General features: G+C 41.3%; 2 protein-coding genes across 2 annotated transcripts; both read right to left on the bottom strand.

Annotated features, from left to right (window-relative positions):
* Window positions 1–7,237: 7,237 nt before the first annotated feature.
* LOC125149968 (olfactory receptor 7E24-like) lies at window positions 7,238–8,231 on the bottom strand. Its single transcript, XM_047829197.1, is given in 2 exon segments — window positions 7,238–7,861; window positions 7,863–8,231. Coding segments are annotated over 2 exon segments (993 nt in total).
* Window positions 8,232–16,312: 8,081 nt separating this feature from the next.
* LOC125149927 (putative gustatory receptor clone PTE01) lies at window positions 16,313–17,401 on the bottom strand. Its single transcript, XM_047829117.1, has one exon. It carries the CDS (start codon window positions 17,399–17,401, stop codon window positions 16,313–16,315), a length of 1,089 nt encoding a protein of 362 aa, XP_047685073.1.
* Between the last annotated feature and the right edge of the window lie 1,018 nt (window positions 17,402–18,419).

Genomic DNA, 18,419 nt, shown 5'->3' on the forward strand with positions numbered 1-18,419 from the left:
TGGGAACACTAGTCCTGGGTTTTTGAGCTGACAGTGGTAGCAGCAGGTGGCTGCTAAAGAAATCCTACCTCCTAATCGTACTGAGTTGTCCTTCTCACCCGTCCCCCATATGTAAGTGACGTTGCTCAGAGCTGCCTTGCCAGTACTTTTTCTACGTACTTTAACCTCTTATGTTGACTCCTCTGTTATCCTCAGTTCTACCCTCTGCGTCCCCTCCTTTCACTTTCCTATTACTGCACCTCACCTTGGATTTCCAGTCCTGCGGCCACTTATGCTACTACCAGTTCAGAACAGTTGCATGAGGATTATGAAAAGTAGTGCATTTTATCAATAACCATTGTTAGTTCTTATTAACTAAGCGCCTTTGGTGTGCTAGGCTGCAAGAGATGTCTGGAAAACAGCACTGAAGGAAAAAAAAACACACACACACACAGAAAAAAATCTTTGCCCTAATAGAGCATAAATCCAGGATCTCAGAGTTTCTGATCACATGATGTGTCCAAACAGAATATTCACTGATGGATTAATTATTTGGCTATTAGCAAGGTTGAACGTTTCTCCAAATGTTTCTTGAGTGCACTTCCAAAATAAGCTCTAAAAATGTATCACTAAATGTAGAAAAACTTCTGGGTCCAGAGTATCAGAATTGACCAGGCTCTGATACATCATTTGGTTTAGTTGCCTTGTTGTGCAGGTGAATCTACCAAGGGCCCAACACAGGAGAACACACAGTGATAAAATCTGTGTGAAAGGAAACATGTCTTTAAGAATGATGTCAATTACTGGATTACAATTCAGGAGAGTAAGGACAGAATCACAGAATCACTGCTCTCTAGGTATGTGAATCTGGGCAGCTTCAGCTGAGGTAGAGTATGTTAGGACCAGTGGATCTTCTGATAAATGTTTGTTTTCATATCTTCTTCACCATAAAGCAATTGGATAATGTGCTAAGTCTTGGGATGGTGGTGTTTGCCAAGGCACTGCAACAGGAAAGGCAAACATAAACACAAAAATATCCGTCCTGATAAAGATGAGTTGCTGACCACTCCAGGATGGAAGGAGTCTGACAGAATCTACTTTCCATCAAGTGGAGTCTTCAAGGGATAGCACCATTTTGAAAAACTATCTATGGATTTCCAAAAGGGCGACCCACCTCCCCCTTAATTTCTTTTAGGCTTTGTGTCTAAAAACAGATTTCATCTAGAAACTGGGGAAAGAATCAGGATATTCGATTGTGGTAGGCGACATCTGATAATTGCAGACTTGCTTTTTATATTTTGGGTTATCTAAGTCAACTGATATTCTTTATGTGTGCTCATCTATGATCTGTTACCACCACCACAGGTCTCTGTGGCTCGTGGATCCCAGTCACCATTCTGGATTTGTTGCTCAATCACCCATGGTTAAGGCTACTGCCATTTAAGTTTAGAACTCAAGATATTTGTGACTGTAGTTTAGAACTTCTGTCCAGGTATGGAGGTTAGCTAACTGAACCATATTAAAACACTCAAGAATTACAAGTTTGGAACAAGAGTAGAAATTTTGGATATCAATTGATTAAGACTGCCTTAACATTCCCTGCAGCTTGACTAAAGTTAAAACATGTTTCTTCCTGACTGCAAGGACCACCCCTTTGTCCTGACCTGGAGGACAGGTGTCCTGACCACCCCTTTGTCATCAATTTTACAACCCAGGATGTCTTCCTTAAAGACCTGGGAGCCATCCCTTTGAAATATAATTCGTCAATAATGTTAGCACCTTTATCTCCCAACCTCTTTGCATAGGAGGGTAGGCACTTAAGTTCAATAAGCAGCAATTAGCAAACACAGATAGACTAGCCACATCGACCAACCTCCCAATATCTTCCACCCCTTTTCCATAAGCTCACCCCAGCTTTTAAAATCCTCCTGTCTTTTGTTCTGTGGAGTTGAGTTCAATCTCTATCCCTTACTGTAATAGTCTTGAATAAGGTCTTCTTTACCTGTTTGACTATGTCCAATGCAATTTTACTTGGATACACAACGAACGACTTTCTCTAGAAAGTCTCTAGAAATTCCTAACAAATTTCTATCAAAGTACTCTTTTGATGAAATTGCCCAGTGTCTTGCCTGTTTAAGCAAATAATATTGCATCTCACAAAGGACTTCAGACTGAAAGAGGAGCAAAACCCACTTTCTTGATGCATCAGTTTCATTTGGAAGAAAATATCTGAGGTAGCTTGGTACAAAGACTGTCCATGACACTCAAAACATGTGAACTCACTCAGAAGGTAATGGTAGAAAATGATGAATAGAGACTAATCTGATGGAGAGAGCATCAGGAGAATTTAGATGGGTGTAAGAGAAGGTATCTTTTTTTTTTTAAGTTTATATTACTTACTTTGAGAGAGAGAGAGAGACAGAGTGAGAGCAAGCATGGGAGGTGCAGAGAGAGAGGGAGAGAGAGAATCCCAAGCAGGCTCCTCACCACCAGCATGGAGCCCGATGTGGGGCTCCAACCCAAGAACTGTGAGAAAATGACTTAAGCCGATCAAGAGTTCTTCACTTAACTGACTGAGCCATCCAGGTACCCCAGAGAGAGAAAACATCTTTAAGTTTCAATATTTAAGTGGAAAATTGAGTAAGAAAGGGGAAGAATATTTTAGGCAGAGAGAATTAAGTGTAATGGTCTAGAGACTGAAAGAATATAGTCTGTTTAAAGAAAAATAAGAGGGGTGCCTGGGTGGCTTAGTCACTTGAGGGCCCAGCTTTGACTTTGGTCATAATCTCACGGGTTGTGTCTCTGTGCCCCGTGCTGGACTCTGTGCTGACGGTTCAAAGCCTGCTTCAGATTCTGTGTCTCCCTCTCTCTCTGCTCCTCCCCTGCTCCTGCTCTGTCTTGTATGTTTCAAAAATAAATAAACATTAAAACAATTTTTTAATTAAAAAATAAATATAAGATATCCAATATGTCTGGGAATGCAAGCTGGTGCAGCCACTCTGGAAAACAGTCTGGAGGTTCCTCAAAACATTAAAAATAGAACTACCCTATGACCCAGAAATTGCACTACTAGGCATTTATCCAAGGGATACAAGTGTGCTGTTTTGAAGGGACACATGCACCCCGATGTTTATAGCAGCACTATCAACAATAGCCAAAGTATGGAAAGAGCCCAAATGCCCATCGATGGATGAATGGATAGAGAAGAAGTGGTATATATATACAATGGAGTATTACTTGGCAATCAAAAAGAATGAAATCTTGCCATTTGCAACTACGTGGGTGGAACTGGAGGGTATTATGCTAAGTGAAATTAGTCAGTCAGAGAAAGACAAATATCATACGACTTCACTCCTATGAGGACTTTAAGAGACAAAACAGGTGAACATAAGGCAAGGGAAACAAAAATAGTATAAACAAGGGGAGGGGGATAAAACATAAAAGACTCATAAATATGGAGAACAAACAGAGGGTTACTGGAGGGGGTATGGGAGAGGGTGTGGGCTAAATGGGTCAGGGACACTAAGGAATCTACTCCTGAAATCACTGTTGCACTATATGCTAACTAATCTGGATGTAAATTTAAAAAAATAAAATAAAATAAAAAAGATATCCAATATGTCTAGGCAAATGGTTCTCACACTTAGTGTGCAATAGAATCACCTGGTGGGCTCGTTAAAATACAGATGGCTGGGTTCCAGCTGCAGAGGTTCTGATTTAGCAGGTCTGGAGAGGGTATGAAAGTTGGCATTTGTAGTTTCCCAGGTGAAGCTGGTGGTGCTGGTCCAGGGACCAATCAAGGACTTGGAAAGGCATAGGAGAGACTAACTGAAGGGTGTTATAGACCTTGGCAAGGGGTTCGAATTGTACTCAAAGAGTAACAGAAAGTGACTAGAAGGTTTTAAGCAGAGAAATCACAAGTTTTGACTACACCTAAAAAATCTATCTGGCTGCCATGTCCACAGGGAGAAAGTGACTATTGCGCACCCAATTAGGGCACTCTTGTAAGAGCAATAATACAATGTGACCAAGAATTGTTTTGGAAGAATGGGAAAAGCAAATTATATCACTAAAACAGTGCTATACAGATCATTTAATTGCTTTGATATGAAGACAAATAAAACAAAGACCTAAAATGACAAAATTTGGGGGGGTCTGAGTGACTTGAAAGGGAGGAGTAGGTCTCTCACTTGAAAATCTGAACAGCTATATTCTATGTGCTAGATGCGAGATGCTAGTAAATTTTGGCAGTGGAAACAAGAAGAGACTTACTAGTATGTCTGCCAACATGCAGTTAAAGCAAGTGCCACTAATGGACCAGTGTTGGAATGTTTCTTAATTCTTCAGAAAACTTCTCTTCTGAGAAGGGCAGGAATAGCCTCAGTGTTGAACACTGAGGTCATCCCCACGAGCAATGCTTTCAAAATCCAATGAACAGAGGAATCTGTGAAGCCATGGTAAAACTTGTCACAAACTAAGGGGTTGGGTAGGGGGGGAAGTGTTTACGGTTGGACCACTGACTCCAGAAATTTGAGGATTACAATAGCAGCAGCAGCAGCCAAAATTGTCATTTTTAATGCATATTTTATTTACACCAAGGGTTTAATGTTTTAAAATAAACTTTTTAAAAGTGTAACACACATGGGGATATGTATGTTACCTTATTATCTCAAACTCTACACTCCTTTTCTATCAAATATCTCTGCGTTTGGGTTTCCAGAGTCATTAAAAATTTCAATGGTGACCTCCCTGCTGCCCCCAGGGAGCATTGAATGAATGAATGCCCCCATTCTTCATCTCTTGCCCTTGAATTTTCCTTTTCATGAGCCCAGCGGTAGGTTTGTAATTCAAAGAATATTTCAACTACTTCAGAACTGCCTTTAAAATTTTTTCAAGGAGCACCTGGGTGGCTCAGTCGGTGAAGCAACCAACTCTTGATCTCGGCTCAGGTCATGATCTCACAGTTTGTGAGTTCATGTGAGCCCAGTGTCGAGCTCTATCTTGGGCTCCCAGCTGACCATGCAGAGCCCACTTGGGATTTCTCCCTCCCCCTCTCTCTCTGCACCTTCCCCCTCTCAAAATAAGTAAATAAACTTGAAAAAAAATAAAATAAAGTGTTCTCAAATACATTTTATTAGTAACAAGGTGTCCCATATTGAGTTCCTTCTGAAGCCGACTCTGAGACAATGATTAGCACACAGGATGTTTACCAAGCAATGTTCCTAGAATCAACATCTGTGGAAGGGCATATGTGTCGTAAAGAATTTGGCCTCACCTAAAGAGAGATGGCCTTTGTCCCAGCTCCTGGGAGGTAACCTTTAAATGCTTGAAAATTTCCTAGTGATAGAAGTGATTGGTTATTCCTGAAAGACCTCAGGTTACTCATGAAGGACCACAGCTGATAGTTTATGCTAATGAAATGACTTAGGATGGGAACTGGCCTTGCCAAAAAGACCAGCCATGTGATTAAAGGGTTGGAGTGTTGGGCAAAGGGATATCAGGCCAATATAAGGAGGGAGGTTGGAAATTGGGTTCAACCTCATAGGCCATAATTCAACTACTCATGTCTATATAATGAAGCCTCAATAAAAATTCTGGACAATGGAGCTCAGGTGAGCTACCTGATTGGAAATGGTCTTTGAGTATTGTCACACATATTGTCACCAGGAGGAGGTAATGGGTCTGGACTCCAAGGGAAGAGAACAACAAGAAGCTTCGCATATGGGAACCTCCATATGCCCTTCTTTGGCTGACTCTAACTTGTGTCTCTTTCCTATAAGCAAACTGCGATCATAAGCACACAGCTTCTTGAGCTCTGTGAGTCATCCTGGTGCATCTGAGGCAGTCCTCTCGGTTTCAATCATTCTAGCAAAGTATCGAATATGAAAAAGTTCCCAAATTTGTATCCAACTGGTCTGATGTGAGAGTGGACCTAGGGGCACCTGGACTTGCATCTGGTGTCAGAGGTGAGGACAATCTTGTGGTTTGGCAAATTCTTTGCAGCAAAGAAGGAAACTGGAAAAAGTCGAGCCAAGATGAAGCCCATCAAAGATCTCCAACAACCAGCAGGAAGTTCTGGAGCTAAGATGATCTCTTAGAGTTGCCTGGAATTAGGGCAAAGGGACCAAATGTTTGCACCCCCACACCTAATCAGTCATGGGATGTGGGCTGCCCCAAGAAGGAGGCATGAGCTTGCTGAAGTAGGTCCCTATAGAGGTTGATTGCTGAGGGCTGAGTAACACCCAACATTTGAAGCAACATGTCCCTTATTCCTGACACAAGATCTTTTTTTTAATTGTGGTAAAAGAACATAAAATTTACCATCTTAAGCAGTTTTCAGTACAGGGGCATGAAGTACATTCACAATGTTGTACAGCCATCACCACCATCCAACTCTAGAACTTTGCTATCTTCCCAAACTGAAATTCTGAACCTACTAAACACTACCTCCCTGTCTCTCACTCCTCCAGACCCCAGCTCCCACCATTCTACTTTCTGTCTCTATGGATTCAACTACTTTATGCACCTTATATAAATGGAAGTATACCATATTTGCCCCTTTGCGTCAGGTTATGTAATATGACTGGGGAGAAGTTAGATGCAATGGGAAGGAGAATTATCAGGAAAATTGGGAATCACCTCTGTTCTGGTAGTTCCTCTCCCATCTATTCCTTGGGAACCATATATCCCAATGTTCCTAGAGAAGTCCCAGGAAACTTGATAACTGTTGACTCAAACTCAATATTAATAGCGTCCCATTTCAATTTCAAAAAGAAATTAGTCATCCTACTCGCTCAAAAATCTGACCGAGAGCATTAAGGTGCCAAAATGTATCCGACGTCTGGGTCCTTAAGGTAGGGTTTAGAACCTCCCATCAAATTGGTGGGTGGATGGGGCGGGGGGAAGGAATCTCAGGAAAAGTATAGAAACAATACATAACAAGAGAGAGTTATGATTATTTTGCATTGATAGAAACAAGACTGCTCATGACCAAGAGTCCTGGGTAATGCAAAAGGAAAGTCAGAGGGATATATGGATATATACATAATCCTGCGGAGGTTATAATTTAAATGGGGAGCCCAAAATAATCTCCCAATTCCATTAGAGCTATGCTAAGTGGAAAAATTGTGTAAGCAAAAACCAGAGATCCATATAGGTACCTATACCATGTGACTGCACATCCAGAATGTCTTGTGCATGTTTGATTTGCTGCATTTTGCAGTGCAATGAACCGAAAAGGATAAGACACATGCTGAGATTAGTCTGTCCTGCTGATAATCCCCCACAGGGCTCTCTTGATAACCTTGTTTCTCAGGCTGTAGATGAAGGGGTTCAGCATTGGGGTGACCACAGTGGACATCACCGACGCCACTGCACCCTTCCTAGGGGAGGGGGAGACAGATGAACTGAGGTATATCCCAAGACCTGTTCCGTAAAACAAGCAAACAACTGATAGGTGAGAGCCACAGGTAGAAAAGGCTTTGTACTTCCCGCCTGTTGATGGGACTCTCAGAATGGAGGAAACAATTCGAGTATAAGAGCAAAGGATCCCTGAGAGTGGAATGCCACCAAAAATGGCCCCCACGAAATACATTAGTATGGTATTGATGGAGGTATCAGAACAGGCAAGGTGGAGAAGCTGAGGTGCATCACAAAAGAAATGATGAATTTCCACACTTGTGCAGAAGGTACGTTGTGACACCATCAAATAGTGAATCTGAGAGTCCAAAAGGCTGCTGAAAAATGACACGAGGACCAAAAAGCCACAGAGGCATGGGTTCATGATGACTGGGTAGTGCAGGGGGTGACAAATGGCCACAAACCTGTCATATGCCATCACAGCCAGGAGTAGATTGTCCAAACATCCAAATAGAAAAAAAAAAGGACACCTGAGTTAGGCACTCTGCATAGGTGATAGATCTACTGTGTGTTTGAATGTTCAACAGCATCTTGGGGATCGTAGTGGTGCTGAAACCAATGTCAGCCAAGGACAGGGTGGAAAGGAAGAAGTACATGGGTGTGTAGAGGTGGGGGTCAGAGCTGACAGCCAGGATGATGAGCAGGTTCCCCAGCACAGTGACCAGGTACATGGACAGGAACAGCCCAAAGAGAAGGGGCTGTAGTTCCAGGTCATCTGAGAGTCCCATGAGGAAGAATTCTGAGACACCAGTTAGATTCTGTGGTTCCATGAAGATGGGACACCTCTTGAATAAGAAGAGAGTGTTGAATAAACAAAACAAGTGTAGAGACATCCAGCTAAGTGTGAATATTTTGATTCAAGCAATTCATAAGTAAAGCATTCACACTTGAGGATCCTACCTCCTGTTACCTTCAGCAACATTTGTCAATTGTAAACTCTTCTTAGAACTCTTTCCTGATTGGTGTTTTGGCAATTTACCTGGTTCTACATATACCCATCATGAAGACATTGAGCCAAAGAATGTTAGACAAGCATCTAAATATATAAACATAGAAATATTTAGGGGCAGCTAGGTGGCTCAGTTGGTTAAGCATCTGACTCATGAGTTCAGCTCAGGTTATGATCTCATGGTTTGTGGGTTCAAGACCCTCATCAGGCTCTGTACTGATAGCATAGAGCCTGCTTGGGCTTCTCTCTCTCCCTCTCACTCTGCCCCTCCCTTGCTTGTACTTTCTTTCTCTCTCTCAAAATAAATAAATAAACTTTAAAAAGAGAAATATTTAGTTATACTTGCTTTGGAACTCATATTTGTGGCCAGGAAAAGTTGAGTTTTCTTGCTATCCCTGCGTGATCCCATTGCCCTTTTCACTTCAGCTGCCCAAAGGCAAACACTGTCACGAATGTGGCAGTATATTTTCCTTTCAGTGTTTTCATAATATTAGTACTGATGTATTCATGAACAGTTTTCTTAAAAACTTACTTAATACTGGGGCGCCTGGGTGGCTCAGTCGATCGAGTGTCTGACTTCGGCTCAGGTCATGATCTCATGGTTTGTGAGTTCTAGCCCCGCGTCAGGCTCTGTGCGGACAGCTCAGAGCCTGGAGCCTGCTTCAGATTTTGTGTCTCCCTCTCTCTCTGCCCCGCCCCGACCTGTGCTCTATCTCTCTCTCTCAAAAACAAATAAAGTTGAAAAAAAACCTTACTTAATACTATAATAATGCTCACATTGCTTTCTTCATTCTCACTTACCACAATAATGTGTTTTAAGTGTCTCTGTGAAGTACACACATCTATTTCAAGCACTTCAAATGATGCATAGTATTACCTGATGGATGATTTTATTTTATTTTTCCATTTCTTATTATAATATTCCTAATAAAATTCTTCTGCACACTTCCATATTATACAAGAATTTCTATACCATATAAGCAGAAAGCTGAAGAAGTGTAAAAATCAATACATGTACAATTGTACTATTAATTATCTATATTTATTTTCCTAATAGAAAAGGTAGGCAAAAGCAACTTCATGCTTTTATTGTCAAGGTACAGAATTGGAAAGATGCCTGAAGTCTGTGTTGCCATGCTCTTTCAGAGTAGATCCACATGAAAATTCTATTTTTGTCTAGGGAATAATATTTCCAAATCACAGATCTCCAAAATAGGCTGCCAAATGCATTACTCCTCATTAAAAAAATCCATGATCTATAATATTCATACAGTAAAGGCCCCCATAAACCATTTGGCCCATTTCCCTAATTGACAGACAAATTCACAAAATCTCAAGAGAAGGAATTGGTCGTCCTCTTTCTGTTTTCTCATCTGGGACAAAAGCATGTGTGAAATTGAAGAAATCATTCCATACTGGTGGAGTGCACAGAGTCTTGGGATGAGAATCAGGACTTTGAGTCTCACATCTGTCACATACTAAATCTGGAGTATTTGCAAGCTCTCAACCTCTCCGTGCTGGTATCCCTCTAGGTATCACCTAGAAATGGGGACAACAGTACCCATGTGGCACCTAACAGAGGTTTGTACTGGAAGGAAGAGAAGCACGCAGAGAGAGCATTGAAGCCATATTGTCTATGCTCTGTTTCTGAGAACCACTGTAGGGTCTATTCAATATTGAACAGAGATCACTGTTGTCCTTGTCACCTACTCTGTGCCAAGCAAAGTATAGACTCTGGGAAATCAGAAATGAATGTGATTCAGTTGTTTCCCTCCAAACACTCAGTACCTACCTGCATAAGAACAACAACAACAACAAAAAATGTTCTCTCAGGATCTCAGGAAACCCAAAACTTCCAATCACAGGATATTTAGTTGAATAGATGGTGCTTAGCCTTGATAATGACAGTAAAAACAATATTAATAATGCCTAAAATTTACCTTGCTCTTACTATATGCATTCATCACATATTTAGTCATATGTACAGTGCTCATGTTAATTCTTACTCAGTGCAGTTGTATAAACCAGTTCAAAGATATTAAGAGCTTGCCCAGTCCCAAACAGATAAAAAAGTAGAGCAGATAAGGTTCAAAATTCAATGGTGGGTCCCTGTTTCTGTGAACTTCAGAGCGTTTAAGGAGAAGTCCAGAGGTCTTTTCCAAAATCGCTAAGATATACCTTTGAACTGTTTCTTTCTGTTTTGTTGTTGTTGTTTGTCTGTTTGTTTGTTTGTTTGTTTTTTGGAGAGAGAGAGAAGCATGCAGGGGAGAGGGACAGAAAAATGGAGAGAGAGAATCCAAAGCAGGCTGCATGCCCAGTGTTGAGCCCAATGTGGGGCTCAATCCCACTATTCTGGGATCATGACCTGAGCGAAAATCAAGAGTCAGAAGCTCAACCGACTTAGCCACTCAGGCACCCCTGAACTCTTTATTTCTTAAGAATGGGATCTCACGGGGCGCCTGGGTGGCACAGTCAGTTAAGCGTCCGACTTCAGCCAGGTCACGATCTCGTGGTCCGTGAGTTCGAGCCCCGCGTCAGGCTATTGGCTGATGGCTCAGAGCCTGGAGCCTGTTTCTGATTCTGTGTCTCCCTCTCTCTCTGCCCCTCCCCCGTTCATGCTCTGTCTCTCTCTGTCCCAAAAATAAATAAACGTTGAAAAAAAATTTTTTTTAAAAGAATGGGATCTCACATACTGACTCTATCCCCTTAGAGATCAAGAGGGCCGAAATTACAAAAATGGAGGAGAAAGTGGAGTGTGAAGCAAAATCCAGGAGAAGGGGCAAGAGAGAGCTTCTCTGAACTGTCATGAGTTCTTTTTTTTTTTTTTTTTTTTTGATGTTTATGTATTTTTCAGAGCGGAAGACAGAGTGCGAGTGGGGAAAAAATATAGAGACGGAGACACAGGATTCGAAGCAGGCTCCAGGCTCTGAGCTGTTAGCCCAGAGCCCAATGCGGGGCTCAAACTCATGAGTCCTGAGATCATGACCTGAGCCAGAGTCTGATGCTTCGCTGACCGAGACATCCAGGTGACCCATGAGCGGACTGTTTATATGATCTCTACCTTCATCTCAACTATCTTTTCTATAGTTGACACAGCTGGTGGCACCACTGCTCTCTGGTGTCTTCTACCATGAACCCCCAAAGGAAAGAGCACAGAGAGCAGGAGTCTCTTCCTGGAGTAACGGGAAAAAGACAGGCAGGTTGGATAAGCAGGAGTGAATACAGTCTAGGTGCCCTGTGAACAGAGTCTCACTGTCTGCATCTAAACCTGACTTCATCCCTATCTATTCCAGGACCTGGTAAAACTTAAAAACTTTATGCATAGCAAAGAAACAATCTTTCCAAAGAAGACATACAGACACGTGACAAGATGCTCAACATCACTCATCATCAGGGAAATACAAATCAAAACCACCATGAGATACCATTCAACACCTGTCAGAATGGCTAAAACTAGCAACACAGGAAACACCAGGTGTTGGAAAGGATGTGGAGAAAGGGGAACACTCTTCACTGCTGGTGTAGGCATTCTGGAAAATACTATGGAGTTTCCTCAAAAAATTAAATATAGAACTGCCCTATGATCCAGCAACTGCATTACTAGATATTTACCCAAAGAATATAAAAATACTAATTCAGAGGGATACATGCACTCTGATAGCTATGGCATTATTATCTACAATAATAGTTATAGAAACAGCCCGAGTGTCCATCAATTGATGAATGGATAAAATAGTCGTGATATGTATATATATATGTATATGTATATGTACATATATATGTATATATATGTGTATATATATATATATATATATAATATATATATATATTTCTCAGCCATAAAAAAGAATGAAATCTTGCCATTTGCAACAACATGGATGGAGCTAGAGAGTATTATGCTAAGTGACATAAGTCAGTGAGAGAAAGACAAATACAATAAGCTTTCACTCCTATGTGGAATTCAAGAAACAAAACAAACAAGGAAAGGGGGAAGAAGAGAGGCAAGTCAAGAAACAGACTCTTAACTATAGAGAAAAAACTAGAAGGGAGGTGGTTGGGGGGATGAGTGAAATGGGTCATGGGCATTAAGGAGAGCACTTGTCATGATGAGCATTAGGTGACATATGAAATTGTGGAATCATTATACAGTACACCTAAAACTAATATTATGTTAACTATGATCACTAACTGGAATTTAAGTTAATTCTTAAAAATAAAAGTGGGTTGGACACAAAAAATAAATAAAATCAGGAAGTGAAAGAAATTGCTGTGCTCCTCTCCTTATCTCTGAAATGATGATAATGCATGTTGTTGTCTGTTGGGAGTGGTAATCCAGATAAAAAGGTAGCAAGCTACATAGAAAACTTAACTCAGTGCCTGAAACTCGGAGTCCCAAGGTAAAAGTTTGTAACATTCTGGTTACTGTCATCATTGCCATCATCACCATCATCATCACCTTCATGATCATTTGCAGGACTTGTGGGCAGTTAAGAAGGACCAATTTCCTGCTCTGATGGGGAAGATGCCCACGGGAGACAGAAATAACATGGGGGCAAAAATAGAAATCTAAATAGGAATTCTTGGATCCGCACAAAAACCAATAACAATAGGTCTTTATAGGGCTGTGAGTTGAATCTTTCCATTTTGGTCCCCTCATGTCTGGCTATTCCAACTGCTCTAGTTGTCTTGATGAGGAGGAAACAATGCTCTTCCAGTCCCTTCTGCCTTCAGTCTCTCCCACTGCACTTACTCCTCCTGGACTGTGCTGTGTCTCTGCTGGAGCAGGTCTGAGGAATGCAGATCCCACTGCCACTCCCCTACCTGGAACTGGAGGAGGACAGAGGCTTTGTTTCCAGGACTGGCAGGAACACAGATGCAGCTATGGGTCTCTTGGAGCAGACAACTCTGGGAGGAGGAGAGACATCTATGGAGCCCACTTAACTGGAACTGGCCACTAAAGGGCTGGAAAGCACGGGCTGGTTGTTTACAGCTGTTTGACCTTGAGGGCTCAAAGCACATGGCACATAATTAGCCAAATTGGTCCATGTTCTCCCAATCTCTAAGGGCATTCTATTACTAATGGAAGAGGAAAAGGAAAAAAGTGAATGTACTGAGGTTGCAGGGGGTTGGGTACAGGGTGTCAAGACCCTTCCTCTTCTCAGGAAGAAGCTGACCTCTACTCCTCACTTCTGACTTCCAAGTTACATACCTAACCATAAAATTCAGACACATTTTTTTCCAACCAGAGAACGCACCTTATGACTTTTATATCTGTGAGGCCATTGACTTAATCATAGTTTAGAGATAATTAGGTCTTCTATACCAAGAACGTAGAGTATTTCTATTTTCTCACTGAAAATTTATGTCTCTAAGGAGAACTTTCTATTTTTCTTTCTATAGACCTGGTTGGGGTTTGGAATTTTATACATTGGAGATGTCTGGTTTTTGCTGTTTTGAATGACTGTCCATGTTCTAAATTTACCATCTAGCCATATAGATTGCTACATTAGACATCTGTTTAGTTTTACATATTTATCTGGTGACTTGATAGTTTGTTAAATACTTCAGGGGCTCTCAGAGATCTCTACATTCAAAATGTGGGCCAGGGATGTAGTCCTCTCAAGGCTTGACTGGAAGATGAGCTCAGAGATTGATTTCTCATTTACTGATACAAAGAAAACCTCAATAATTACCAAATTAATTGGATTTGAAAGAAAGTGTGCTAATCATGTTTGTGTGTGCGTAAATGGCAGAGGAAAATTTTAGAGTGTCCAAAGGACCAAATGACAGGAATATAGAGAAGAGTTGGAGAAGGAAGTATGCATACTGAGATGATTTATAATGCTTGAACAACAGGAAAATTTAGTATTAAACTGTAGTCACTTTGTAGCAGGAAGAGCTAATCCAATGCTAGGTTCATTGCCAGTGAAGCTGGTAGGACATTGGCTTAGTGTAGAGGCAGGGCAAATGAAAGCAGTTATCAGAAAGCTTTTCAGAAAGCCCCCAAATTTCTACCTCAGAAACTATCTGTACCACCTGTAAAGGAAAGACTGATATGAACATGGGTTCCTGGGAGTGTAGCAGAAGAGAGAAGAACCCATCATGATAGAAGTGGTCATGATAGAAGAGAAGGAAGCATGGTGACAAAATGGAATCCTAATAAGGTGGTTACTAGTGAAAGGGAAGATCTGCCCTTTGCTGAGGACACGGACCTTTGCTATCCTTGAGTAATGACAATGAAGATACAGTTACATTTATCCACAAAGACTTAGGTGATTTACAACCTACAGGCACAATCAAAACCACTGGAAATATCACCACTACTTGAAACCTCAGTTGTATACCCTTGACCAAGACACATCATTACACTCACCTTTTCATCTTCACCCACTTGCATTCTTCCCATCGCATCTCACAATGTAGCTTTATTCCCCACATTATGATTTACCAGACTTCAATCCAGAAAAACCTGCACTAGTTATTGTAATGAAGGTAATTTAATGTAGTTATGATTAAATACTTATTGAACAGTGAAAGACACAAAAGGGAAAATATGGCAACAGAGCAGTAGCCACAGGATGTAGTGATAACAGCATGGGCTAGGAAGTATGGGGAAAAGATTGGGGATTAGTGCATGTGACATTGATCACCATTACTGGAAGAACTTAAAGAAAGGACAGATGGAAAATTAGAGCATGGTTGAAAGGTCCTTAGCCCCTACCACAGCATCACAACTTAACGTAGAGAAGGGTAAGTCTGGAGCAGAGAACAAGAGCATAATATTCAGCTATTCAGCACAGTTAACCAGCTGTAGAGTATGGAGGAAGAAGACATGTAAAAAAATATTACCAGGCATATGAAGGAAAAAAGCATATTGGTTATGGCTATGGAAAACTCATGTCTCCTCTATTGGATATGAGCTATGGAAAGGTCATATCTCCTCCCTTACAAGCTCTGATCACTTGGAGATTTCCAGGATCTGGCCATGAACAGTGAAGGACCCAACACATGTAAGTCATCTTTGAATGCAAGGTCTGACAAAATCCCATAGGCCTCCAAATTAGCTGCACATTAGCCCCACCTGGGGAGCTGTTAGAAAGAAAAAGAAAAAAACTGTTCACATTCTTTTCACTCTCCAGTCCAATTGAATCTTAATCTATAATGGTGGGACTCAGGCATGAGGATATTTTTAAAGATTTTTTACAGTTTTTTTATTTATTTTTGAGAGAGAGAGAGAGAGAGAGAGAGAGAGAGAGAATATCCCAAGCAGGCTCCTTTCTGTCAGCATAGAGCCCAGTGCAGGGCTCAATCTCATGAAACCTGAGAACACTACCTGAGCCAAAATCATGAGTTGGACTCAAGGGACTGAGCCACCTAGGGGCCCCAAGATTTTAGTTTTAGGTAATCTCTATACCCAATGTGAGGCTCGAACTTACAACCTCAAGATCAAGAGTTGCTCACTCTTCTGATTGAGTCAACCAGGCACTCCATAGTATGAGGATTTTAAAAGGCTTATCAGATACTCCAAATAGGAAGCCAAGATTACGGACCAGTGACATACATTCTCTCACACAACATGGATAAATAGATTTGACCAAAGCCAAATTTTTATGGATAATAGACATTATGGTGAAAATGGCTGAAAATTGTGTATCTATTTGAAAAGGGAGTTGTGAATTTCTACAGGAAGCTCGGGTCATAGGTGGCAAATCAGAAGATTCCATAGGTATAAAGAGATTCAATTGTGCAGTGATATTGGGATACATAGCGTCCTGGAATACTCCCATAATTCCATCAAAAGGGTGCCAAGATAAGCAATATTTAGAAATGACAAATCAAGAGGAATGGACCACGACCTACAAAAAATGTGACCAAAGAGGCATGCTTGCCAATTCCATATGTTTGGTTTGGCAATCATTTCGGATCAATAGGCACACACACACAAAAAAAGCCCAAGTATTAAGACTAGGCTGTTCTGTTAAGGAGCCTCTGCAAGGCCCTCTTGATGTCCCTGTTCCTCAGGCTGTAGATGAAGGGATTCAGCATGGGAGCAACCACAGCATACATCATGGAGGCCACTGCATCCTTCCTGGGAGAATGTGAGACAGTCGATCCCAGGTACACCCCAAGACCTGTTCCATAAAATAAGCAAACAACTGACAGGTGAGAGCCACAGGTGGAGAAGGCTTTGTACTTCCCACCTGTTGATGGGACTCTCAGAACGGAGGAAAGAATTCGTGTATAAGAGAAAACGATCCCTGAGACTGGAATACCACCAAAGATGGCACCAATAAAATACATGAATATTTTCTTGGTGGAAGTATCATTACAGGAAAGCTTGAGGAGTTGAGGAGGGTCACAGAAGAAATGGGGAACTTCCACGTTTGTGCAGAAGGTAAGTTGTGACACAATGAGGCATTGCAGCTGAGAGTCCAGAAGGCTGATCAAAAAAGACACCAGAATCAGCAGGCGACAGAGGCGGGGGTTCATGATGACTGGGTAGTACAGAGGATAGCAAATAGCTACAAATCGATCATAGGCCATCACGGTTAAGAGTACACTGTCCAAACAGCCAAAAAGATTAAAAAAAGACAACTGAATCAGGCAGCCCACGTGGGAGATCACTCGGTTATGAGTCTGAATGTCCGAAATCACCTTTGGGACTGTGGTAGATGTGAAACCGATGTCAGCCACGGACAGGGTGGAAAGGAAGACATACATGGGGGTATGGAGGTGGGAGTCAGAGCTGACAGCCAGGATGATGAGCAGATTCCCTAGCATGGTGACCACATACATGGACAGGAACAGGCTGAAGGTTAGAGGCTGCCGTTCTGGATCATCTGAGAACCCCAGGAGGAGGAACTCCAACACATCTGTTAGATTATCTGGTTCCACAGAGCAGAGACAGCTTTTGGAAAATAAATGAGAGTTTACATAACAGAAACAAGTATACAGGAATCCATCAGTGTGGCTATACTTTGGATGCATGCAATTCACAAATAAAGTATTCACCCTTGAGGGAAATGTAGCAACGTTTCTCAGTTGTGACAACATATTCTTCCTACAACTCTTTTCTCATTGTCTTTTGCTCCATTCACCTGTTTCTATGTGCACCCACTTTGGAAAGATGGAGTTAAAGAAATTAGAGATGCCAAGGATACTTACAGATTTAAAATTCCATAAACACACTAACATATCAGTACCCTCCTTAAAGGAAACAAAAGGAATAAGAAATGTCATTCTCCCTTAAAAGACTGTTCTAATCTAAGGGCACTAATTATCAGTCAAAAGTACTTTATTTCGTCTAAATGCAGAGAAATTACAAACACCCTAAAGAACTATGTAATAAAGTGTCTGACTCCATTTTTTGTGGTGATATTTGGCTGCAAACGGTGGTTAAGGCTCTCTTTACGCCATCTGCCCAACACCTGGGCTAGCTGATAAAAAAACCCGGGTCCTCCAGTTATAAGTGAGTTCTAAGGATGCGATGTACAGCATGTTAACTATAGTTAATAATACCGTGTTTCATATTTGAAAGCTGTTCAGAGTAGATCTTAAAAGTTCTCATTACAAGAAAAAAAATTTTGCAGGGCACCTGAGTGGCACAGTCGGCTGAGCACCCAACCCTTAATTTCGGCTCAGGTCATGATTCCAGAGTCATGGGATCAAGCTCTGCATCCAGCTCTGCATTGAGTATAGAGCCTGCTTAAGATCCTTTCTCTCCCTCTTACCCTCCCTTGCCTGTCTGCTCTCTCTTTCTCTCTCTCTCTCTCTCAAAAAACATTGGAACTATGTATGTGATGGAAGCTAACTACACCGTAGTGATCATTTTGTAATATGTATAAATTTTGAATCATTATTTTGTATACTTGACCCTAATATAATATTATATGTCAATTTATCTCAAAAACAAATAACAAAAAAAAGCAAGCCAGGCAGCCTGGGTTCTCCCTCCTTTGGAGACAGTGAAACATTCAAACCTCACAAGCACATAGGCAGGAATTCTCTCTCTCTGAACTCACACCATAGCCACAATACAAAATCGAAGCCAATCACTTTCCTTGAACTTTTG

This window comes from Prionailurus viverrinus, chromosome A2 (genome assembly GCF_022837055.1).
Source record: "Prionailurus viverrinus isolate Anna chromosome A2, UM_Priviv_1.0, whole genome shotgun sequence".
Taxonomy (NCBI): Eukaryota; Metazoa; Chordata; class Mammalia; order Carnivora; family Felidae; genus Prionailurus; species Prionailurus viverrinus.

Bases quoted from the DNA above. Each gene is read 5' to 3' on its own strand.
- LOC125149927 (XM_047829117.1), bottom strand. From the start codon at position 17,401: ATGTTGTCACAACTGAGAAACGTTGCTACATTTCCCTCAAGGGTGAAT.